Below are 25,093 nucleotides of genomic sequence, written 5' to 3' on the forward strand. Positions count from 1 at the left end.
TATAATTATAAAGAACAGTAGAAAAATGCAAATTACTGTGTTGACTTTTCTGTTGTTTGTGTACAGTTTTTATAGGATTCAGCATTTCTTACCTGCCTGAGCAATCCTTCGCTTATGGCAGCTTTTATTCTCTCTCATTCCTTTCCACCTCCCTCTCACTTTCCTCCGCAGAGACATATCATATGCGTACTCTGCGCCAGCAACTGTGGTAAGAGTCTGGGATTTGGTTGTGAACAGGAGAGAAAAGGCCCTTGCCTTCACAGAGTTTGTATTTCAGTAGGCGGGACTGAAAATGAACAAGTAAACATATAAATAAGTTAATTTTAACAGTGCCAAGCACTGTAAAAACAAACCAAAATAATATCATTGAAGGTTCATGAGGCACATGGGAGGGCAGATGGGGGCATACTGGATGGAAAAAAGGCATAGCCTTATTCTGGGTGGTCTGGGGAGACTTGAGAAGATGAAGATGGCGTGTAAATATCAGAGGAGCAGGGCAAGTGCGGATGAGGGAGATGAGTGCCTTGGACTGAGTATTATGTCTCATGTCTCATGGCGCATAGGTCCTGGAGGAGCAGTGGGGCAGGTCAGAGGCAGGCTAGTGAATGGCTCTGAAGGGCAGAGGGAGAAATTCATGTTTTATTCCTACTGCATTGGAGATCTTGTTCTGGTGTGTGTGAATCCGGGAAGGAGGGAATCCGCATGGTATCTTGGAAACTAGAAGGATATGACACAAGTGCAGAGCTACTTCTGGATGTTTGCGAGATGGACGGCGGGGATGGAGATGGGGAGGGACAGTTTGGGGGCAAATTCAGGAAAGTTTGAGATCCCACGGAGATATCAAGGAAGTGGTGCCTGTCTGCTTGGGACAATTGCTTTTCTATGATAGAACATTTCCTTAACTGTGATGATGCAAACTTCTGAAGTGGCAAGTAAAACCTTTACACTATTTCTACAAATTCCGTAGCAGCCTTAACAGGCACCACTCTCTACTCCGGAAGCTTTATAGAATTATAATGGAATTTGGGTTAATTTTTTTTAAAGGACTTCTTTTTTGCCACCTAAAACAATAATGTAGGAATTTAAGAGTTCGTGCCTATTCCTTTCTCGTAAAAATTGTTTGTTTTGTGAACTGTAAGGAATTGATACTATTCGAGTTACACTGTACCTGTGGACTAATGTAAAGGAGATTAAATAAGGAAGATTTAATGTATTTCATTAGATTTCAAATGGGATCTTAAAGAGTCACATCGCATCAGGGATAATAAGCCATTCTAGGATGATGGATTAGAACATATTAACAGTATTATGTCTCATGCTATAAAAGGGTGACTTTCATGGTTTAGAACACAACTTTCACAGCGTAGAACACACAGTCTTTACGATGAAAACTGCAGGCGTCAGTGCATCTCGCCTACTTGTATCTTTCTTTCTTTGCAGATCATGTATTTTAGTTCTCTGTTCCCGTATGTCGTACTTCTGTGCTTTCTGATCAGAGCACTCCTTTTGAACGGCTCAGTTGATGGCATCCGTCACATGTTTACCCCTGAGGTATGTACTGTATTTCTAGTCAAGGCTTCTGATCACAAAAGCCTTATGCTTATTGTCAGAATGTTCCCACAGGTAGATTTAAGGGGTGATTGTTGTAACCTGTGTGTACTGGATTTTAAATTACAGCTGTTATGTTAACCAGCTGAGTAAAACCGAAGCTTTTAAATATCTGTAATTATATCCATCCCTCTCCAATTTTAAATGTCCCGTTTTAGCTCTAGAGTAAATTTTACTATTTCAACTTCAAAAGTTCTTCTTTTATAATAAAATTAACTTCCCATTTTTTACACTAGTGCATTTTAGAACTTTTCAGTCTTTCCTCTTCCTCCTTTGTTTCGGTGGTTCGTAATCTTTTGTGACATGGACCCCTTTGGGAAAAAAATCTGATAATGGATCTTCTTGCCAGAAAAAATAATGGACATATTAATTTGCTCAGTGTCTCAGGAGGAGACACATCGCCTAAAATCCCAGGTTCAGAGCCCTACTGCGCTCTAAATCCTGTCTCAGAGAAATTCAAAGGTTTTTGTTTTGAGGTCTTGTGCTTTCAAGAGAGGTGCTTATAGTGGTGCTTTTGGGAAGTTCTGTAACTTTTCTAAATGCATATACAATTCAGGAAAATTCTCCTTAGTTTTCCTAAAAGGTCCAAAACTTTAGTCTGTCATTCAGCTTAGATATAACCTCAGCACTGGGCATGTCGAACGTAATTAGTGAACCCTTGTGGACTTACTGTATAGATTTGACAGGAAAAAATAATGAGATGTATCTATATTTTGGTTATTCACTGAAATGAAATTACACTTCACATTAGTTTTTTACCTATTAGAGGCAGACACGGAGTTATAAAAACATGTAAAAAATTAGTTCAAACACTGTAAAATCAACTATAATGGAGAAAATAAAAAATTCTGTAAATCCAAAAACAAAGTAGAAAAAAAAATTAGTTCAGACATTGGAGGTTGTTTGAAGGATGAATGCGCAGTCAAACATCATGCTGAGAGATTGGGGCAAAAGATGTTACCCCCCTGGAATGGTCACTCCCGGCAGCTTACCTGATACTGTGGGAAGCAGGCTGTGCTTTGTGTATCTGGTTTCAAGATGCTGTTCATTCTCTAGTAGCAAACATGTTGACCATGTGAGCTGGTTTTCTTGAATAGTTCTAAAGTCCTATTTAACAGTTAGAGTTTTTGGAACTCCTCAGTGAATAACTACTTGTGATTCGTGAGTTTCAGCTATGTTATAATTCACAGCAGCCTCAAATGGGCCACACTTAATCACCACAAATACTTATGTTTGCAATTAAAAAAAAAGGTTTTCTGAGTTTAAACCAACTAGATTTGGTATAGATTCCTGGAATATCACCTTTCCCTAAGTTGGCAATGTTTGTGGCATAGTTCTAAATAACTGATTTAAATAGATATTTTAGAATCTAAATACTTTTATATGGCACACGGCTTGAAAACTGCAGCACTATTAACACATTAAACCAGAAGTGGGGCTAATAATTAAAATATAGTTAATTGTTTCTTCAGCTCATTTTTACCGACTGTTGAAAAGATTCTATACTAGGCCACTGTAGGATGTGATACTTAACATAGTGATGATAAGAGGTTGTCAACTACCTTTTAATTTTCATTGCTTACATAAGGGAGAAAGTACCTAAACACAGGAAATATTTCCAGTGAATGGAGATTTAGTTCCTAAAGTGGAAGAAACCAAAATGTGTTTAGTATATAGGTGTCATCTGCCATCTAGTGGGCGAAGTAGAGATAGACAGTTCAGTGAATATATTTTAGGAGATTGTTCCTAACCATGGAATGAATGGTGTTGTAGCAGCAGTAGTCAATAAACAATGTGCTATTTTAGTTAATTGCAAATGTTATAAATATAACCATGATTATGTTTCATTATAATATTGCATAAATTTCAATAATAATCACTAAAATTAATTGAACAGTAAACCTTAATGTAGACAACTTACGCTTTTTTATTGGGTTTTTTTTTTTGAGGTTCAGGGGGATTTATTTCATTTATTTATGTATGTATGTTAAAGTAGAGTTGATTCACAGTGTTGTGACAGCTCCTGCTGTACAGAAAAGTGACTCCATTATACTTATGTATCCAGGAGAGTAGATATAGTTCCCCGGGCTACACAGTAGGCCCTTGATGTTTAGCCATTCTAAATGAGAGCTTATGCATTTTGAGATTTACTGGTGTTCACATTTCAGCTCCATTGCAGACGTGCTGTGTAACCCGAGGCAGGTTACTTAAGGTGCCAGATGTTACTAGCAACCATTCATGGGCTGCTGTGAATATTCAATGAGAAAACCCATAGAAAGTGCTTATCGGTGTGCCTGCCACTCTCATCCATCTACGCTGGCGGCTATGGAGTATAGCAGGCCATGTGATAAGAAGCACGTGTCTTGTTAGGCTCATCTTTCATTGGAGAAAGCCACACTCAAGACTGGACAGCAACTTCCCCATGTTGTACTGTGTTGTAGGGTATGAAACGCTGACTCAGGCAGGCTCTCAAACGGTCTATGGAACTCGGGCTCTTGACCGCATATGGCATTATTCCTCATAAAGGCGATTTCATTGCAGCTGTGCAAGTAGATAAAAATACCAATTTAAACACTCCTCTAACTGGAAAGCAAATTTAACTTTATTGAGGTCTATGCAGTTATGACTAATATTAATTGTTCCATTTAGAAGATTTGGTTACATACAGTGATGATTGTTGAGGGAGTAAAGCAGAATACTGCAAAGAAGCCCCTTTAGAACTTTGGATCTGATAGCTGAATTTCTTTAATTTTCAAAGAAAAGGCTTTCAGGAAACTACTGAATGAATGAATACATGTGAATATTGACTATGCAAAGGACAAATAGTTCACCTGTACCCAGATTAAAATTATCATCTGCTTTGACTGTTAGACCTCACCCGAAAACACAAAACTTAGGGTATTAGTTAAATAATTATTTAACTTTTATGGCTAACTGATTTCTTTTTCTTTGGAAAGAAAACAAAGACATCAATAGAAATAACTGAAGATAGTTTGTTTCTCTTTCAAATAACCCTTTGACAATTTGTCCAAACGCTATTTTAATTCCCACATATTTTTCCCTTGTAAGTAACATCTTCATCTAAAGGCTTGTTGCTGAAGCCTCCATATAAAGGCTTGATAGTCCCTAGTCTCTTATTTATAGTCCCTGTTTCATTCCTCAATGAAAAAAGCGTTCTGTCTACTTAAAAACAGTTTCTCCCCCCCCCCGCCCCCCCCAAAGATTTAAACAAGCTTTGGGTGCCCAAGTCTCATTATATATTTAAACAATAGATCTAATTTCATGTAGATGATTCTGAAATATTATTTTGCAGCTGACTTCTGTTATGTTTAATTTTAAACAGCTTGAAATAATGCTGGAGCCCAAGGTCTGGAGAGAAGCTGCAGCTCAGGTGTTCTTTGCCTTAGGCCTGGGATTCGGTGGCGTCATTGCCTTTTCAAGCTACAACAAGAGAGACAACAACTGCCACTTTGATGCCGTCCTGGTGTCGTTCATCAACTTTTTTACTTCTATCCTGGCAACACTGGTGGTGTTTGCTGTTCTGGGCTTCAAAGCGAACGTTATAAATGAGAAATGCATTGCAGAGTATGGTTACTCATTTCCTTTAGCTTTTGCTGCCACAATTATAAAAAAGTAACCCTCCAAACCAGTGCGCATTAATGTTGTTCTGCTTTTCAGAAATTCGGAGGTGATCATCAAACTTGTGAAAATGGGCAACATTAGTCAAGATATTATTCCCCGTCACATTAACTTTTCAGCTATTACTGCGGAAGATTATGATTTAGTTTATGACATCATTCAAAAAGTGAAAGAAGAAGAATTTCCTGCTCTTCATCTGAATTCCTGTCAAATTGAAGATGAGCTAAATAAAGTTAGTAGGCTATGCTTAATAAAATAATTATCATTAACTTGAAATACCCATGATCCATAAGACTTCTTTTAGGAAAATGACCTTTACAATGCCTGTGGAATATCATATAGTTGCAAAACTCATATGCTTTACTTCAGTGACCATACTTTCTTAAATCAAAAAGGTTTGCTTTAGGAGTTCCCATTGTTGCTCAGCAGAAATGAACCCAAATGAATCCATGAGAGTGTGGATTTGATCCCTGGCCTTGCTCAGGGGGCTAATGATGCAGCATTGCTGTGATCTGTGGTGCAGGTCACAGATGCGGCTTGGATCTTGCATTGCTGTGGCTGTGGAATAGGCCAGGAGCTGCAGTTCCAATGTGACCCCTCTCCTGGAAACTTCCATAAGTCGCAAACGTGGCCCTAAAAAACAGGAAAACAATTTTTTTCCAAAAAAAAAAAAGGGTTGCTTTAAACAGTAGTTTCATTAGTCACAAATATTTAAAATATGAATGTGATTTAGCTGTTTTTCATCACCGAAAATAAAATTAGTCTAATACTTTTCCCAGTATAATATTTAATACAAAATTTGAATTATGATTATCATTTACTAGTTGCATAATTGTTTGGACACATGAAAAATATGTGCCTATCTTAATAACTGTGTGCAAGGAGTTCCCATCGTGGCTCAGTGGTTAAAAGAACCTGACTAGCAACCATGAGGATGTGGGTTTGACCTCTGGCCTCGCTCAGTGGGTTAAGGACCCGGCGTTGCCCTGAGCTGTGGTGTAGGTCGCCGACACGGCTTGGATCTGGCATTGCTGTGGCTGTGGTGTTGGCCGGCAGCTGTAGCTCTGGTTAGACACCTAGCCTAGGAAACGCCATATGCCACAGGTGTGGTCCTAAAAAAAAAAAAAAAGAAAAAAAAAAACCTGTATTCAGTAAGTCTGATTAAGTGTTTTTTCTTAGCCTCTGTCATATATTTTAATAAACATGAGATGAGTGAACATGAATAAATATCCTTGCATTAGTTGTCATCCTCTCTGTTGACAAAAAGGAAAATATAATGAGAAACTGGCTGTAAATCACTTGCTTTAAGATAGCTCACTATACTTGAGACTAAACATAAAGAAACCATGTGCAGGAAATAACAGATGAAGCCTTCATTGATACAGAAATCTTGAATTCTCTAAGGAAAAGTTGAATTACTAAGTTACCCTCAAATTTCTTTTTTTTTAAATTTGGTCTATCTCCTGTCTTCATAAGATAACACAACCACCTTGAATTTTGTTGGAGGCACAGTTTTAGGAGACGTGTCCATCAGCACACCGAGTTCTAGTAACTCTCTGGTGTCAGAGTTTCCCTGCCCTTTGTAACTGGTGTTGACCGCCGACCCTTCCTGTTGCTCTGTGTTAATGTGGCTCTCGTGTGTGTCTCACAGGCTGTTCAGGGGACTGGCTTAGCGTTTATCGCCTTTACGGAAGCAATGACGCATTTCCCTGCCTCTCCTTTCTGGTCAGTGATGTTCTTCCTCATGCTGGTAAATCTGGGGCTTGGCAGCATGTTTGGAACCATCGAAGGGATCATCACGCCCATTGTGGACACTTTCAAAGTGAGGAAAGAAATTCTCACTGGTGAGTTTTCATGTATTTGACTTTTCCTTGAACTGATAGGGGCCCTTTTATCCTTGGTGAGGGATTGAAATAGGAAAGTGTTTATTATGAATGTCTCCTTATTAATATGTACTAGTAGGAGTTCCTGCTGTGGGACAGCAGGCTTGGCAGCGTCTTTGGAGTTCGAGGATGCAGGTTTGATCCCTGGCCGCCACACAGTGGGTTAAGGATCCCACACAGCCATAGATGTGGCCTAGATCACAGCTGCAGCTTTGATCGGGTCCCTGGCCCAGGAACTCCATATGCCACAGGGTGGCCAAAAAAAAAAAAAAAGGGAAAAAAATGTATTATTAGCATTTTTTATTTATGACATTATATAATAAGCAAATAACAGATTTAATAGATTATGTATTAGTGATCACTTATTATATTCCTCTTTATTAGCAGTAATGTCATCATCATGCCTTCCTGGCACTAGAACAAAATTATAGACTGTTCATGTCTTTTACTTTCAAGTCAATTATATAAAAAGCAGTTCAGATCACTGGGTGTTCCAAATGTACACAGCAGAAATCGATAAACGCAAATTTAGTTCTCATATAAAATAGCAACTTTACTCTGACAGAATATATCTAGGTAGGAAAGACAATAATATAACTTATTAATGGCCTAATCTACAAGCAGTTATTCAAGTACCAGTTTGGGGAGTTTCCATTGTGGCTCAGTGGGTTGAGGACCCAGCATTGTTTCCATGAGGACGTATGTTTGATCCCTGGCCTCACTCAGTGGGTTAAGGATCCAGCATTGCTGCAAGCTGCGGCATAGGTCACAGATTCAACTCCGATTCTTCTCCTAGCCCAGGAACTTCCACATGCTGCAGGGGCCACCATAAAAAGAAAAAAAAAGTACTGGTCTTGTGTTGCCTTGTCCTTGTGCTTGAAGGATATCAAGGCTATCAGAGAAATTACAGCAGAGACATAGAGACCTAGGAGAGCCTCTCCTCTAAAAAGACCAGTACTGATAGTTAAAATCAAGTTGGGTAGGTAAGACTTATACCGTGTAATGTACTGATATATAGCATAATAGAGGCAATGTTACATGTTCCATGAACTAAGAAAAAGCAAAGGTCATCTAAAAATATGAGGAGCCGTGAGCTGTGGCGTAGGTCGCAGATGCGGCTCGGATCCCATGTTGCTGTGGCTCCGGTGTAGGCTGGTGGCTACGGCTCTGATTCGACCCCTAGCCTGGGAACCTCCATATGCTGCGGGTACGGCCCTAAAAAAGACAAAAGACAAAATAAATAAGTAAATAAAAATAAAAACATGAGGGAACTGTCAACGGAAGACATGGAAATGAACTTGGAATGGGGAAGGATCTCTCAGGGGTCAGAGGCTAACAGCAGGTAAGTACATACAGAGATAAAGGAAGCAGCGAAGCAGCCGGCCAAACCAGAGTTCAGCAGCAGGGTTGGTAAGGGATACAAAAATAAATTGGGAAGACAGATGGATGGATGGATAGATAGATAGATAGATAGGAAGATAATCTTGAATGTGCTGGGCAGTGATGCACAAGCTCCCCAAGGTTCAGTTTTTAGCTCTGAAAGATTTAGTAATAATTTATGTGTAAATAACTCGCGAGTTCATACATACCTTTTTCACCTACTGCTCTGCTAAGTGTGTGTGTAAAACAATTTCAACAGTTTGCTAAATATTTATATCTAAGTGTCTTTAACCGAGCTAAAGACAAATGAGGAATGCCTTTATCTGTTCCTGAAAGGCAGTCTCTACTCTGCAGTTTCTTTCCAAGGCTGTCAATGCCCTGCCTGACATGCAGGCTCAATACCAGTCATCTTTGCAGCTTTCCTCATCTGTGCCCCATATCCCAAGCCTCCTGTGGGAAGAGGGTTTGAAAAATTAAGGGAAAAAGCAACAGTGTGGCTGGGGAAACACACCTGGGAGTATCTGCCTACTTGCAGTGGAGGGAAGACCTCTTAGGTTAGAGGGGAATATATTCTCCTTTGGTGTTAGCTGTCTTTTTCGGTCATACTTTTTACTTTCAGTCATGTTTCACCTTGATGAACTGTCCCCCCATCACCTTTACGGGATGCGTTTATTCTCCTTTGATCGTACAGTAAGACTTAGGTAAGTGAACCACTAGTTGTCTTCTCACATCGTCAGCAAAACTCCACGTCGGTACGACGTAGAATCCTTTCTTCACGGCTGCCTTCGGCTGTGATGCAGTTAGCAGCGAGCGAGAGGGACACTGTCTGTGGGTCACATCCAGGTTCTCCTCATTCCATCCCGAGGCTCTGAGTGCAATTTACTGTGACAAGCGTTTAAATATTTCAGTATGTGTTAGGTTCCAAGTAAATGCTACGTCTCTTTTTCTACATGATGTGTTTATAGATAATATTCATCTCTTATGATGTAACTCATACCACTAGCACAGCACTTCAGAGATGGAGGAAATTGCCTAATTTAATCCATACTTACTGAGGTCGTACGGAACCCCCATCAGATTGAACCCAGGAATGTCTGTTTCTTTCCCTCCTGAAGTGCCCTTCTCTGCTATACTTTCACTTTCACTCACCTCCGCTAAAATGCTGACTACATAGAACACAGTTATATCTTACTCTTGAGGGATTCTCTACTAAAGCAATGAGAGAATAGAATCTACAAAATGTGGGAGTATTATATGATTACCAGAAATCTCTCTAAGTTTTTATATTAATAGTAGCTGGTCAGAAGTTTCTGCATCTTTCTTTAATACTCATGCAGGAATTCCTTTTATTTATTTCTCTTTTTTATCTCCCAATACATTGTTTTTTTTCTACTGTATAGCATGGTGACCCAGTTACACATACATATGTATACATTCATTTTTCTCACATTGTCAGGCTCCATCATAAGTGACTAGACATAGTTCCCAGGGCTACACAGCAGGATCTCATTGCTAATCCATGAGATCCAAAGGCAATAGTCCACGTCTATTAAGCCCAAGCTCCCAAACCATCCCACTCCCTCCCCTCCCCCTTGGCAACCACAAATCTCTTTTCCAGGTCCATGATTTTCTTTTCTGTGGAAAGGTTCATTTGTGCCCTATATTAGATTCCAGATATAAATGATACCATATAGTATTTGTCTTTCTCTTTCTGACTTACTTCACTCAGTATGAGAGTCTCTAGTTCCATCCATGTTGCTGAAAATGGCATTATTTTGTTCTTTTATGGCTGAGTAGTATTCCATTGTGTATATATACCACATCTTCCTAATCCAATCATCTGTCGATGGACATTTGGGTTGCTTCCATATCTTGGCTGTTGTGAATAGTGCTTCAGTGAACATTTGGGGGCACGTGTCTTTTTTAAGGAAAGTTTTGTCTGGATATATGCCCAAGAGTGGGATTGCTGGGTCACCTTTTAAAATTGCACTCCAAAAAATCAAATACCTGGGAATACACCTGACCAAGGAGGAAAAAGACTTATATGCTGAGAACTATAAAACATTCATCAAGGAAATTAAAGAAGATGTAAAGGAATGGAAAGATATTCCATGCTCCTGGGTTGGAAAAAATAATATTGTAAAAATGGCCATACTACCCAAAGCAATCTACAGATTCAGTGCAATCCCTATCTAATTACCCATGACATTTTTCACAGAACTAGAACAAACAATCCAAACATTTATATGGAACCACAAAAGACCCAGAATTGCCAAAGTGGTTCTGAGGAACAAAAACCAAGCAGGAGGCATAACTCTCCCTGACTTTAGGCAATATTACAAAGCCACAGTCATCAAAACAGTGTGGTACTGGTACCAAAACAGACATACAGACCAATGGAAGAGAATAGAGAATTCAGAAATAAACCCAGACATCTAAGGTCAGTTAATCTTCGACAAAGGAGGCAAGAACATAAAATGGGCAAAAGACAGTCTTTTCAGTAAGTATTTCTGGGAAACCTGGACAGCTGCATGCAAATCAGTGAAACTAGGTATCACATCTTCTTAATTCATTCATCTGTTGATAGACTTTAGGTTGTTTTCCTGTCTTGTCTGCTGTTAATAGTGCTGCTATGAACATAGGGGTGCATATATCTTTTTGAATTCTATTTTTTTTCGGCATATATACCCAGGAGTGGGATTGCTGAGTCATATGGTAGTTCTATTTTTAGTTTTCTGAGGAATCTCTGTACTGTTTTCCATCATGGTTGTACCAATTTACATTCCCACAAATAGTGTAGGGGGGTTCCCTTTTCTCCAGAGCCTCTCTAGCATTTGTTATATGTAGACTTGTTAATGATGTCCATTATGACTGGTATGAGATGGTACCTCATTTTAGTTTTGATTTGCATTTCTTTAACAATTAGTGAGCATTTTTTCCTATGCCTCCCGTCTTCTTTAGAGAAATGTCTGTTTAGATCTTCTTGCCTATTTTTCAATTGGGTTGCTAATTTGTTTTTTTTTTTTTTTCATTGTGCTGTGAGAGTTATTTGTCTGTTTTGTAAATTAAGCCCTTTTTGATTGCATTGTTTGCAACTATTATCTCCCATACCATAGGCTGTCTTTTTGTTTTGTTGATAGTTTCCTTTGTTGTACAAAAATGTTTAAAACTAATTAGGTCCCATTTGTTTACTTTTGTTTTTAATTCTGTTGCCTTGGAAGACTGACCTAAGAAAACATTTGTATGATATTTTGCCTGTGTTTGTCTTCTAGCAATTTTATGGTGTCATGTCTTATGTCTAAGTCTTTTTCAGTGTTCTAATTTCATTGATTTACATGCAGCTGTCCAGTTTTCCCAGCGCCATTTGCTGAATAGACTTTTTTCCATTTTATATTCTTGCCTCCTTTGTTGAATACTAACTGACCAGAGGTGTCTGGGTTTACTTCTGGGATCTCTATTCTGTTCCATTGATCTGTTTTATGTACCAATACCATACTGTTTTAATTACTGTAGCTTTGTAGTATTGTCTGAGGTCTGCTAAAGTTATACCTCCTGCTTTTTTTTTTTTTCCCCTCAGGTTTGTCCTGCCAAATCCAGGGGTTTTTTATGGTTCTATATAAACTTTTGGATTATTTCTTCTAGTTCTGTGAAAAAATATCATGGGCAATTTGATAGGGATTCCATTAAATCTGTAGATTGCTTTATGTAGTATGGCTATTTTAACAACATTAATTCTTCTCATCCAAAAGCGTGGAATATCTTTCCAGTCTTTAAATACTTTTTAATATCCTTGATTAATGTTTTATAGTTCTCAGCATGTCTTTCACCCCTATGGTCAGGTTTATTCCAGGTATTTAATTTAACTTGGTGAGATTTTTTAAGTTATTTTTTTTTCTTTTTTTACATTTTTTTTTTCGGGGGGTGGTTTCCTTTCCACACCCATGGCATGAGGAAGTTCCCATTCCCAGGCTAGGGGTTGAATCAGAGCTACAATTACTGGCCTGTGCCACAACCACAGCAATGTAGGATCTGAGTTGCATCTGTGACCTACACCACAGCTCACAGCAACACCACATCTCTAACCCACTGAGCGAGACCAGGGATCAAACCTGCATGCTCATGGATACCAGTCGGATTTGTTTCCACTGCACCATAACAGGAACTTCTATGTTTCTTTTCTAATATTTCATTGTTAGTGCATAGAAATGCAGCTTATTTTGAATGTTAACCTTGTATCCTGCTACTTTGCTGAATTAATTTATCAGATCAAGTAGTTTTTGTGTGGAGTCTAAAGGAGTTTCTATATATAGTATCATGTCATCTGCATATAGTGAAAATTTAATCTCTTCCCTTCCAATTTGGATACCTTTTATTTATTTTATTTTTTAATTAAAATATAGTTGATTTCCAGTGTTGTGCCAATTGCTACTGTACAGCATGGTAACCCCAGTCATCCACATATGTATGTGTATATACACAAGCATTCTTCTTCTCATACTACCTTCTATCACGTTCTAGCCCAAGAGATTGGATATAGTTCTTCATGCTGTACAGTAGGACCTCATTGCTTATCCCTTCTGAATGTAATACTTTGCATCTACCAACCCCAAACTCCCTGTCCAAGCCCCACCCCCTTGGTACCACAAGTCTGTTCTCTATATCTGTGAGTCTTTCTTTTTCTGTTTTGGACCACTTAGATGTGGAGTCTAAAATATGGCACAAAGGAACCTAGATACCTTTTCTTTCTTTTTCTTGCTTAAAAGCTGCAGCTAGGACTTCCAGTAGTATGTTGAATCAAAGTGGTGAGCGTCTTGTTCCACCTTTTAGCATGAAGGCTTTCAGCTTTTCCTTATTGAGTATTAGACTGGCTGTGGTTTGTCATGAATCTTTTATTAGGTTGAGATATGTTCCATCTACACCCACTTTGGTAAGAATTTTATTATGACTGGATGGTGAATTTTGTTAAATGCTTTTTTTTTTCTGCATCTATGGAGATTATCATGTTGTTTTTAACTTTTCTTTTGTTAATATGGTGTATTTCATTGATTTGCCTATGTTGAACCATCTTTTGAACTTGAAATTGGGATGAATCCAACTTGGTTGTGGTTTATGATCTTTTTTATGTGTTGTTGGATTCAGTTTGCTAAAATTTTATTGAGAATTTTTGTTATAGTCTTATAAGCTACAGTAATCTCATTATTAATTTAAAAAGTAAATATTGCTCCCCAAACTATAAAACATTATTAAAGGGAGAAATGCCCCATGAATATCTGCTGATTGAAAAGGTCACTTGCTATTAATGAGACGAAGGTTATGGAGAGAGACACTTTTAATATATTCTCAGTTTTGTCTCATGTGTTATTTGTGCTTGGTAAATAAGTTTCCACAGACTCAGGGAGATGAGCTGAGTTATTATCTTACAATGAATTCATATTAAATCTGGGCTAAACCAATGGAACTAACTCCCAATATGTTACATTCCATGATATCAGGAATGGTATTATATCATTGACAACTTATTAAAGTGAAAAAAATTATTGCTGGAATATTTTATAATGAAGCTTAAAAGACTTGACTCTGATTTAGGCTTAATTTTATTTATTTCTTTTGTCCAGTTATCTGTTGTCTTCTAGCGTTTTGTATTGGTCTGATATTTGTGCAGCGCTCTGGAAACTACTTTGTTACAATGTTTGATGATTACTCTGCTACAGTGCCTCTGCTAATTGTAGTCATTTTGGAGAATATTGCTGTATCTTTTGTTTATGGCATCGATAAGTAAGTATGTCCTCTTTTATGCATTCATTTTTCATCTCTTTTGGGAAGACTGATTGTTAATATCTATCTTATTTAGAAGAGGAGGAAAATGACTAGAGGGGAAAATTCCTTGCCACACAAATCCAATCTCTTGCAGGCTTTTTTTTTTTTTTTTCATTCAAAAATTTAAATAAAGTATATCCCCTTATTAGGGGAGTAGATGGAATGGCATAGATGGTAATGTAATTTAGGATTCTGGAGCTTTAATTCTGATTATCAAATAGTAATTTACAAGATCTACTGAGTATTGACAAAGTTCAGGGAGTTTGTTTTGAGCTGTTGTTGTCTGTATTGCACCGATAAGAAAATGCAGACTTAGTGAGACACCAAGTGACTTGATCATAATACACCTGGACAGAGGCAGACCTGGGATTTATAGCCCACTCCTGCTAAGCTCTAAAGTCTGTGCTTCTAATTACATTGTGAACCTGTTTTCCAAGAGGAATTTTATTCCGTTTTGCTCTAAATGCCTTATTTTATCATGTTACATAATATCTTATGTAGCAGGCCAGTTTGGGGAAGTGATATATCCTGCTTCAAGATATATATGGCATTTGCTATATATAAATTTTGTGTTTATATAGAGTCATGGCTTGAATTCACTAGATGCCTAAACTTCTGAATTATGTACCTGCCTGGTTTGAAAAGTATATATACTTGGAGTGAAATGAAGGATTAGAGTAACTCAGAAGAAGAAAGTTTCTGGAGGCCTTGTCTAGTAATTTTAAAAGTTGTTGTCTGTAGTTAACATATATGGATTTTAGGCAGTAAGACCATCAAGCTTATTAAAGATCTCTATGAACTAAGAATGAGTGCATTGAATGAGGACCAGAGGCCTCTTAAACAATATTAAAAAAAAATCATTCATATTGAATAAGCTTTGTGAGAAAACTTAAAGAATGTTTTTATTACTTTCAAAAGCTCCAGGCAAGGAAAGGTAGGGGAACTTATATTTAATGATCATGAACTATATAGCAGTAGTAGTAATAGCTTTATGACATGCATTAAATCTTAATCCTCATAAAAATACTCTGTGGCAACTAATATTACCCATGTCACAGATGGAAAATTGGCCCTACTTGTACAGGAGGACACAGGGTATTAGTTGTAGAGCCAGGACTTTAAACTTTAATTTCAAAACCAGATATTTCCACACGCTACCAAGCTACCCCTAATTCATAACCTGCACTGTGCTGGAATTTGATATAGATATTGGACTGAATTGTGGATCAATAAGATCATAATTTAGATTTCCATTTAGACAGTTCATCATTTACAGTAGGCAGAGTAGTAAGTATCTCTTTTAGTAGTTCATTTTAGTAGTTTTAGTTTTAGTAGTCCTAAATAATAATCATTATAACAACAGGAGGAATGATTCTACTGATAACAGATGCATCGGTTAAATTCCTACTGTATATGAGCTAGTCTGTTCTGCATACTTGTCTATGAGCCTTAGAAAATAACCCTCTAAGAAAAGTATTGACTTTTCTGAAAATGCCAAAAATGAAGCTCAGAGGGACTAAGACATACATTAAAAGATGACAGAGCTATAATTTGAGACCAGGTCTCTTGGTCTCCAAACCTTGTGTGTTGTTTTAGGAGCAGGATGAGAATCCTCCCATTTCAAGTGCTCTCATTTGATTACTTTCCCCTCCTTTCAATGTCTATAGCAACCTTATATTTCCTCCTCTTCACCTTCAGTAGTGCCATGAGCTCAGTTCTGCTCTGTCTCCTGCCACATTTGCCTGCATTTCCAAAGACAGAGTGGAGAGAAAGAAGGCTTTCAAAGCCCAAATTTTGAGACCTAGAATTCAAATGCAGAAAAAGAAAGGTTGGAGCACAGCAAGTTAGGGATTAGGAAGAACTAGGAATGAGGGGAAATGAGGAGGAGGACCCTGTGAAGCTGAACGTGGTGGCTGTGTAGACTGAATTTCCTCAAGTCTCCTTTTAAAAATGAAAAAGAATGCCTAGAAAGCAAAACGGACTACCCATAAATACCAGCAAGAAGGTATTTCTGTGAATCCTCATATATGAAAGGTTAGGGACAAACCTCTGGCAGCTGGAGGACTGATGTGGTATCACATCCATGCGGGAGAGGATGGAGGATGCGCAGCTGGGCTTGCTGGCAGCTCTCCCAACACCCCCGGGTCCTCCCTGACATGTGTGGCAGGCCCGTCTGAAGATAGTGTGCTAAACTGGGAGAAGTTTTATAGGATCCTTGCCCTCATTTCAAGGCATGCAGGGGGACCGATATTCAGTATCATCAGTGCTGGAGTAATCTGGTCTCTAAAAGCTCTTGAAACTAACACCCAAAGTTCCCCTCCAAGATAAATCTCTGCACTGAAGAGAGAAAGTAGTGGGCGCAAAACCCGAACTGAGCCAGAGAGAGGTATTAGGTGGAATGGAAAAGAAAGCCTACTCAACAGGAGGAGAGGAGAAGTAAAAGAACTGAGAAGTTATGAGGCCACCTTTTTAAATTACTTTGCAAAAATGGAGAGGACATGTCCAACCTTCCCTCCTGAAAATGCAGGAAATTCATTTCACTTATGTGTGTTCAAATCTTACAGCTTTTTTTTTTTTTTTTTTTTTCCCAAAAGAGGGAAGGAGTAGGATAAAAACCCTGTGGGCAAAAACAGCATGCAAGAAAAATAGATGCAACAATACTTCAAAATGAAATAAATGTTTAAAAATGATAGAAGTCACAAAAGAATAGCATATATCAGTTATTTTTAAATTTAGAAGTATATAATTAAGAAAAAAGCAGACTTGAAAACAGAGATGTAGAACTCAGGAAATAATTGTGAATAAAATAAAAATACTTAAGAAATGAAGATCAATTTTAAAAGAAAAAATAAAGCAATAAGCACAGTGGCCAGTTCCACAAAAATTAGAAGCTAGAAAGGAGGAATAGTTATGAAAATCAAGACGAAATAAGAATTCTCCTGTGGTACAGTGGGTTAAGGATCTGGTGTTGTCATTGCTGTGGCTTGATCATTGTTGTGGCACAGGTTTGACACCTTGGCCTGGGAACTTCCACATGCTATGAGTGCAGCCAAATAAATAAGTAAATAAGTAAATAAATAACAAAGGATTTAAGGGAAATAAATAGAAACAGCAAGCAAAGATGATTCAACATACATAAAACAAGAGTCTAAAAACTGGCCAGAACAAATGCTAAAAACTTTAATGGAAGAAACTTGCCTGAGATAACTTTCTAATTGATTGTCTGTGGTCACCATACTTGAATGTCAGTTCAGCTGAACTTAAAATCTGTGGCTTATGTTTTCTTTCCTTGAGAATCAATATATCTAATATATTGTTAAAAATTTTTGTTGACTCTTAGATTTTTCTCTTATAAGGAATTTTGTTTCACTTTTGCTTGGATGCCTGAAATTTTACTTATTTATTTATTTATTTATTTATATTTTATTTATTTTTGTCTTCAAGTGACATCCTAAACTACAAGCTGGTGTTAGCCTGTATGTCTATTTTTCCAAGTATATTGTTTGCTTTTTAACATTATTTCTGCACGAGGTTGTAGTCTAGGATGTCACATGAAGACAAAAAAAAATAAATAAATTATCAGGCATCCAAGCAAAAGCAAAACAAAATTACTTATAAGAGAAAAATCTAGTCGTCAACAAAAATTTTTAACAATATATTGGATATATTGATTCTCAAGGAAAGAAAACATAAGCCACAGATTTTAAGTTCAGCTGAACTGACATTCAAGTATGGTGACCACAGAAAATCAATTAGAAACAAGCAAGAAATGAGGGAATGTAGTTACTATGATCATTCTCGGAAGAATCTACTAGAGAACTAGCTTTGGACACCCAAAATATCTACAGAAACATTAGGATAAGGACTGCTGGGTGAGCAGTAAATATTTACCCCTAGATAATTTTAAGGGTTATAAACTAGTATGTACTGGCTACATGCTCCTGACAGTGTTACCATCATACGACTAAAAAGTGAATTTTATTTCAGGTAAATAATAACTCATTACCCTGACTTAAAAAAATTATGTCTGATCATAAGTAGGTCTTCGTACTAATTCACAGGCAATAGGAGGATCCGATGCACTTGTGGAATAGCACTGTGGGGATGGAGTCAGCCAGATCCAACTGTGGGAAACTGTAAGACAGAGTGCCCGATCAATTCAGCGAAAAAATTGAGAGAGACGATAAAGCAATGTAGGAGAAACTCAGAGATGAAAAACAGACTTAAGAAATACATCAACCTATGGCAATGTGGAGACCTTTCAATTTAAAAAAATGGACTATAAAAATAAATGAGAGTTCAGAGCATATAAACACCACTTGGCTTGGATGATACTAATTAATTCCGGCTAAGTAAAAAAAGAAACAGGGAAATTTCTTGAAAATTTTGTGTTCATAGAGTGAAAAGTCATCAGTTGGAAGAGAGTTTCCAGCAATTGACTTAAGAAGACTTTCTCCAGATGAAAATCATAGTAAAATGGAAAGTAAAAGTTCCATTTTACTTTATAAATGTTTTTAATTCATAAGTCATCTTCCAGTATGACTTTTGGATTCAGTGTAAAATGTCATAGGATATCAGAGTTAGCCCTCTGTCAAACCACTGATATGGTACACATTTTAAAGGACATTTAATTTAGCATATTTTAATATAGCTATATTAACTTACGGAATAATCAAGTTCCTTCTTTCTATTTAGGTTTATGGAAGACCTAAAGGATATGCTGGGCTTTGCTCCCAACAGATATTACTACTATATGTGGAAATATATTTCTCCTCTAGTGCTATTATCACTGCTGATTGCTAGCATTGTAAATATGGGATTAAGTCCTCCTGGCTATAATGCATGGATTGAAGATAAGGTAAAATACAAAATAAGGAAGTTAGATAAAAAATATACATAAAATGTCATTTTAGAGGTTTTTGTCCTTTGCTTTTTTTCACAGTATAGTAACCTGTTTAATGACTGATAATTGCTTTTAGCAAGAATCTTGAGATTTACATTTTGTTTATCCCCAAATATGCACGATTTTGTTTTATTCATTGTGGATTTTTTTTTAGTATATGAGAAGCTCTGACTGGTTCCTTATTAATGTAGTTTTATTCATACCTCAATCAAGGAATCAATAATTATTTGACCATTAACTCTAGAAAAATATTGATCAAATGACCAGAAATATTTTTTTCCTTTACAAATTTATTAAATCATATCCTGGACACTCTATAACTATGAAAATATATATTAGCAATATAGACAAAATTCAAGTAAGTATTGAGGTAAAGTTTTGCTATAACTGTTTTATATTAGCCATGACTATTTCAGTTACTGTTCTCAAGCTGCATTAGCTACGTAGTAATACAATCATAAGATGTATATTAGCTATTAGAAAATCAGAATGCTTATTTTTCAATGATACCTTGACCTTTATTCTATGGTCAATAATTCTATATAATAACAATTAAACTCATGACTATTCTAAACAAATAAGTCTGTTATCCCTTACTAAAACTATTGGGTCAGATGTAGTTCAAATGTAATTTCAGATTTTAGAAAAAGAATGTGGCACATGTAACAGGTATCTATTGCTTAGTAACAAATGACCCCCACTTAATGACTGAAAGCAATGCTGATTTATTTATTTCTTAGGGCTCTGTGGATAAGCTAGATGATTCTTCTCCGGGTCTTGCCTGAGCTAACTCATGCAGTTGATTAAACTGGGAGAGCTGGGCTCTCTCTCTGTCAGCATCATTCTTTGTTTCTTCCAGGCATTATGGACTCAGGGCAGCTTTCCAGGACACAGAGGCAGAAACTGCAAGGCCTTTAGGGCCTAGCCTTAGAAGTTGCTTCCATAGCAATTTATTAATCAAAGTCAAAAGACTAGCCCAGAAGTTCCCCCTTGTGGCTCAGTGAGTGAAGAATCCAACTAGTATCCATGAGAATGTGGGTTTGATCCCTTTTTCTCAGTGGGTTAAGGATTTGGCATTGCCCTGAGCTGTGGTATAGGTTGCAGACATGGCTCAGATCCCACATTGCTGTGGCTGTGGCATAGGCCAGCAGCTGGAGCTCCAGTTCAACCCCTAGCCTGAGAACTTCCATAAGCTGCAGGTACAGCCCTAAAAAGAAAAAAGAAAAAGAAATAGACTAGCCCAGATTCTTTGCTTATAATCCTGAGACAGTTGTAATTGTTTTTCGTGTCCCTGCAGAGAATGATTTACTAATAAGTATTTCTTGGTTTTTAACAGGCATCTGAGGAATTTCTGAGCTACCCAACATGGGGAATGGTTGTCTGTTTTTCAATGATGTTCCTGGCAATACTCCCTGTCCCAGTTGTCTTTATCATTCGTCGCTGCAACCTTATAGATGATAGTTCTGGCAGTTTAGCATCTGTGACCTATAAGAGAGGAAGGGTCCTGAAGGAGCCTGTTAACTTAGAGGGAGATGATGCAAGCCTCATTCATGGAAAGATATCAAGTGAGATGTCCTCTCCAAATTTTGGTAAAAACATTTATCGAAAACAGAGTGGATCGCCTACTCTGGATACAGCTCCCAATGGACGATACGGAATAGGGTACTTGATGGCAGATATGCCAGATATGCCAGAATCTGACTTGTAGCTGGGGGCAAAGATCAGTGGGCTTTATTTGGTTCATTTTTATCAATGAACATTGGCTCTATTAAGAGAAGTGTTCGACTTCACTTATCAGAGGGCAATCTCAGGTGTTCCGTGGCTGTGATCTTTAACCCTAACAGTGTACGTAAATTCGACTCAAGCATTTCTTTGGGTTCTTTGGTTTACATTTGCGAAGAAAGAGTCACAGACCAAGTGTGTGATAACTGAGGTTCATGTTGGTCAGAAGTTTTAAAAATAATTCTGGTGTTTTATTAAAAAATTCTTCTCTCTAAAAACCACAGGTGTTACCTCAGTTTCTAATAACTTCTAGGATGTCATGGTATGGGCAACTTAAAAATGGTATACTTCAAAATTTATAAGTTTGCCGTCAGGGTAACCTCCCCCGGATTACAAGGAACAGTTCTGTAAGATGGTGCCATTCAGCACATTTCCATGAATATATTGTATAGATAGGCTGTCCTTATTTTGGTAGCATTGATACCTTCTTAGGCAATTAGTTGAAGAAAACTGCAAAACTATTTTCTTATGTAATAGCTGTATAGAGCAATAGTATCAAAGAATAAGAAGGCACGGATGCTGGGGTGAAAGATGAGATTCAGAGGTGACTGGGGATCATGTGTGTGGTGGCTGTATGTTTTGTGTAAAATGTGTGAAAATGTTCTAAGAATGAGTCACTCAGCACTCTCAAGAATTATGCAGATGCCGCATTTTTCTAAGCCGTGTGCCTAAAAACCTACTTGATATTTATTGTGGTTTCAAGATTACTCATAGTATATTTATATAATATACTTACAATGTACATAGATGTATATTAGTACTCTAAGTACTGATTTGAAAACTTGAAGCAAGATGGCATTTTATTTCATATCTTTCTGTTTTGCTTCTGTTTTATGCAAATATAAATCCTTTTTTAAGTGATTGCTAAATTGTATGGCATTACATTTTAAGCTACGAATAAACAAAGTTAAATAATGATATTTGTTTTCCTCATTGGTTTTTCTTGTGCCACCTGAACTGGATTATCTTATACTTCATTCAGCATTTAGGCACTTAGGCATTTCATAATAATTAGCCATCACATTCCAAGTAGAATCAATAGAGTAATTAATAGAGTTACCACCACTTTAGACACAAAAGAAAAAATAGTATTATGGTTAAATGGTATTCTAATGTAGTCTTTCAATTCTTGAAAAAATAGTTTCCCAGGAAACCATGTGTAGAGTTGACTGTTTTCTGGGTCATTATTGTCTCTGAAGTAGAAAAAAATCATGAAACGTTTGTATGTATGAAGCTAGTTGAACCAGAACACCACTGAATCCCATCTAGTTAAAAAGCTTTTGTTTATTACTGTTCTACCACCATATTGGTCACATTTTAAAAATAGTGATGGATAAATCAGCAAAACTAGGGAGGTAGTATACATACTGTATCCATTATCTATTTAGACAAATATTTATTGTCTAAATATTTTTCACCTGCTATGCCCATATGTTAACAGACTGCATCATAACATTTAAAATATAATTCCACTGGTGACTAATAAAACTTTAAAGGTTTTTTAAATTTAAATTCACTAATATTATATTTTGTATCACTAAAATTTAGAATATTTTACAGACAATAGATGCACACTATAGACACTCAAAAATATCACAACTCTGTGTAAATTAAAATATCCTTGCAAAACTTTTCCTAGCCACCCATTTTCCATCCTTGAAGGCAACCACCATTACCAACTTCTTATGTGTCATTATGGAGATGCTCCATGTATACACATGACAGCATTCTATACTCTCATGAATCTTATTTCAAGAAATAATTTATTTTGGACTCTGGGAAGACTAGGACAAGATAGCAGTGGGCTGTCAGGACATAAGCTCACCTTCTCTCACAAAAACACCAACATTACAACTAACTGCTGAAAAAACATCAAGAAAATAGACTGGAAACTACCAAAAAAGGTGTCCTATACCCAAAGAGAAAGGAGAAGCTACATCAAGGTGGTAGGAGGGTGCTTTTGTGACATAAGCCATTCCACACCCACTGGATGGTCCACACACAGACTGAAAAGTAACTACATCACAGAGGCCCTCCCACAGAAGTGAGACTTCTGAACCTCCCCACAGGTTCCCAGCCTTGGGGTCTGGCAGTGGGAGAAGGAGCCCCTGGAACATTTGGCATTGAATCCAACAGAGCTTGTGCACAGGAGCTCCATAGGACTGGGGGAAACAGAGACTCCACTCTTGGAGGGTGCACACAGGGTTTCATGTGCAGTGGGTGCTAGGGAAAGCAGGTACTCATAAGAATATGGGTTAGACCTACCTTTGGGTCTTGGGGGTTTCTCCTGGGAAAGCAGCGGGTGGCTGTGGCTAACTGTTGGGGAGAGTGGCAGGACATTGGAGGTGGAAGTCTTGGGAATAATCATTGGCATAAGCTCCCCTGGAGGCTAACATTTTGGAAAAATCTAGCCCCCGTCCTCAGGGCTAAAAAGCACCAGGCCAAACAATAAACAGGGTGAGAACACAGCCCCACCTCTCAGCAAACAGGCCGCCTAAAGTCCTCTTAGATACACAGCCACCTCTAATCACACCCAGAGACAAACCCCACCTACCAGAGGGACAAGACTCATCTCCATCTACCATTGGGCAGGCACCAGTCCCTCCCAGCTGGAAGCTGCCACAAACACATGTATCAATTTCACCCACAAAGGGACAGATACTAGAGGTAAGAGAGTCTACAACTATGTAGCCTGCAAAAAAGGAGACCATACAGAAAGCTATACAAAATCAAAAGACAGAGAAATATGAGCCAGATAAAGGAACAAGACAAAACCCCAGAAAAAAAAAAAAAAAACAGCTAAGTGAACTGGAGATTAGCAACTTCCATGAAAAAGATTTTAGAGTAATGGTAGTAAAGTGTGGTGGAAGACAGAATGGTAGAACTCACTGACATGGAATCGAATAAAGGAAAAAAAAAAGAATTGAGGACAGTCTAAGAGAATTCTCAAGCAACTTTAAATGCACTAATATTCTAATTATAGGGTTGCCAGAAGGAAAAGAGAGTGAGAAAGGGCTGGAGAAAATAGCTGAATGTGTCCTGTGAATAATCATCAGCTCACTCACCTCAAGGAAGCACAACATATACCACACAGAGTAAACCCAAGGAGGAACACCCCAAGACACATATTAATCAAACTGACCAACATTAAAGACAAAGAGCAAATATTGAAAGAAGCTAGAGAAAAGCAACAAATACACAAGGGGACCCCAGTAAGGTGATCAGCTGATTTTTCAGTAGAAACTCTGCAGACCAGAAGGGAGTGGGAAAATGTATTTAAAGTGGTGAAAGGAAAAAGCCTGCAACCAAGAATACTCTAGCAAAGTTCACATTCAGATTTGAAGGGAAATCAAAAGCTTTACACATAAGCAAAAGCTAAGAGAATTCAGCACCACTAAACCAGATTTCCAACACATACAACACTTCTCTAGGTGGAAAAGAAAAGGCCATGACTAGAAACAAGGAAATTACAAAGGAAATGTCTCACCAGTGAAGACAAACAATGTCTAGTAAAAGTAGGAAATCATTAACACGCAATTATGATACCAAAACCAGCAATTGTGAGATGAAGAGGGTACAAATGCAGGATCCTGGAAATGCATTTGCAATTTAGAGACCAGCAACTTAAAACAATCATACACACACACACACACACACACACATAATCATTCCTATATCAAAATCTCATGGTAACCACAAACCAAAAATCTTCAAGATACACACGCAAATAAGAAAAAGCAATCCAAACACAACACTAAATATAGTTATCAAACCACAAGAGAATAGAATAAGAGAAGGGAAGAAAAATATCAATAAAAACAAATCCAAATAGTTAATAAAATGCAATAAGAAAACATGCATATTAATAATTACCTAAATGTAAATGAACTAAATGCTCTAACCAAAAGATACAAACTAGCTGAAAAGATACAAAAGCAAGACCCATATATATGCTGTCTTCCAGGGATCCACTTCAGTTCTAAGGACATATACAAACTGAAAGAGAGGATGCAAGAAGATATTCCATGCAAATCAAAAGAAAGCTTGAGTAGCAATACTCATATCAGAAAAAATAGACTTC

General features: G+C 37.5%; 1 protein-coding gene across 2 annotated transcripts in view; it reads left to right on the forward strand.

Annotated features, from left to right (window-relative positions):
* Positions 1 to 21,921, forward strand: part of SLC6A15 (solute carrier family 6 member 15) — a 57,266-nt gene extending 35,345 nt beyond the window's left edge. For both annotated transcript variants that reach the window (XM_047788339.1, XM_047788340.1), the window contains 7 exons: positions 1,441 to 1,551; positions 4,952 to 5,193; positions 5,287 to 5,479; positions 6,899 to 7,091; positions 14,126 to 14,285; positions 19,023 to 19,185; positions 20,567 to 21,921. In XM_047788339.1, coding sequence (XP_047644295.1) covers positions 1,441 to 1,551; positions 4,952 to 5,193; positions 5,287 to 5,479; positions 6,899 to 7,091; positions 14,126 to 14,285; positions 19,023 to 19,185; positions 20,567 to 20,938 — 1,434 coding nt within the window. In that variant the 3' untranslated portion in view covers positions 20,939 to 21,921. The remainder of the gene's footprint in view (positions 1 to 1,440; positions 1,552 to 4,951; positions 5,194 to 5,286; positions 5,480 to 6,898; positions 7,092 to 14,125; positions 14,286 to 19,022; positions 19,186 to 20,566) is intronic.
* Positions 21,922 to 25,093: the final 3,172 nt, after the last annotated feature.

This window comes from Phacochoerus africanus, chromosome 7 (genome assembly GCF_016906955.1).
Source record: "Phacochoerus africanus isolate WHEZ1 chromosome 7, ROS_Pafr_v1, whole genome shotgun sequence".
NCBI classification, from domain to species: Eukaryota; Metazoa; Chordata; class Mammalia; order Artiodactyla; family Suidae; genus Phacochoerus; species Phacochoerus africanus.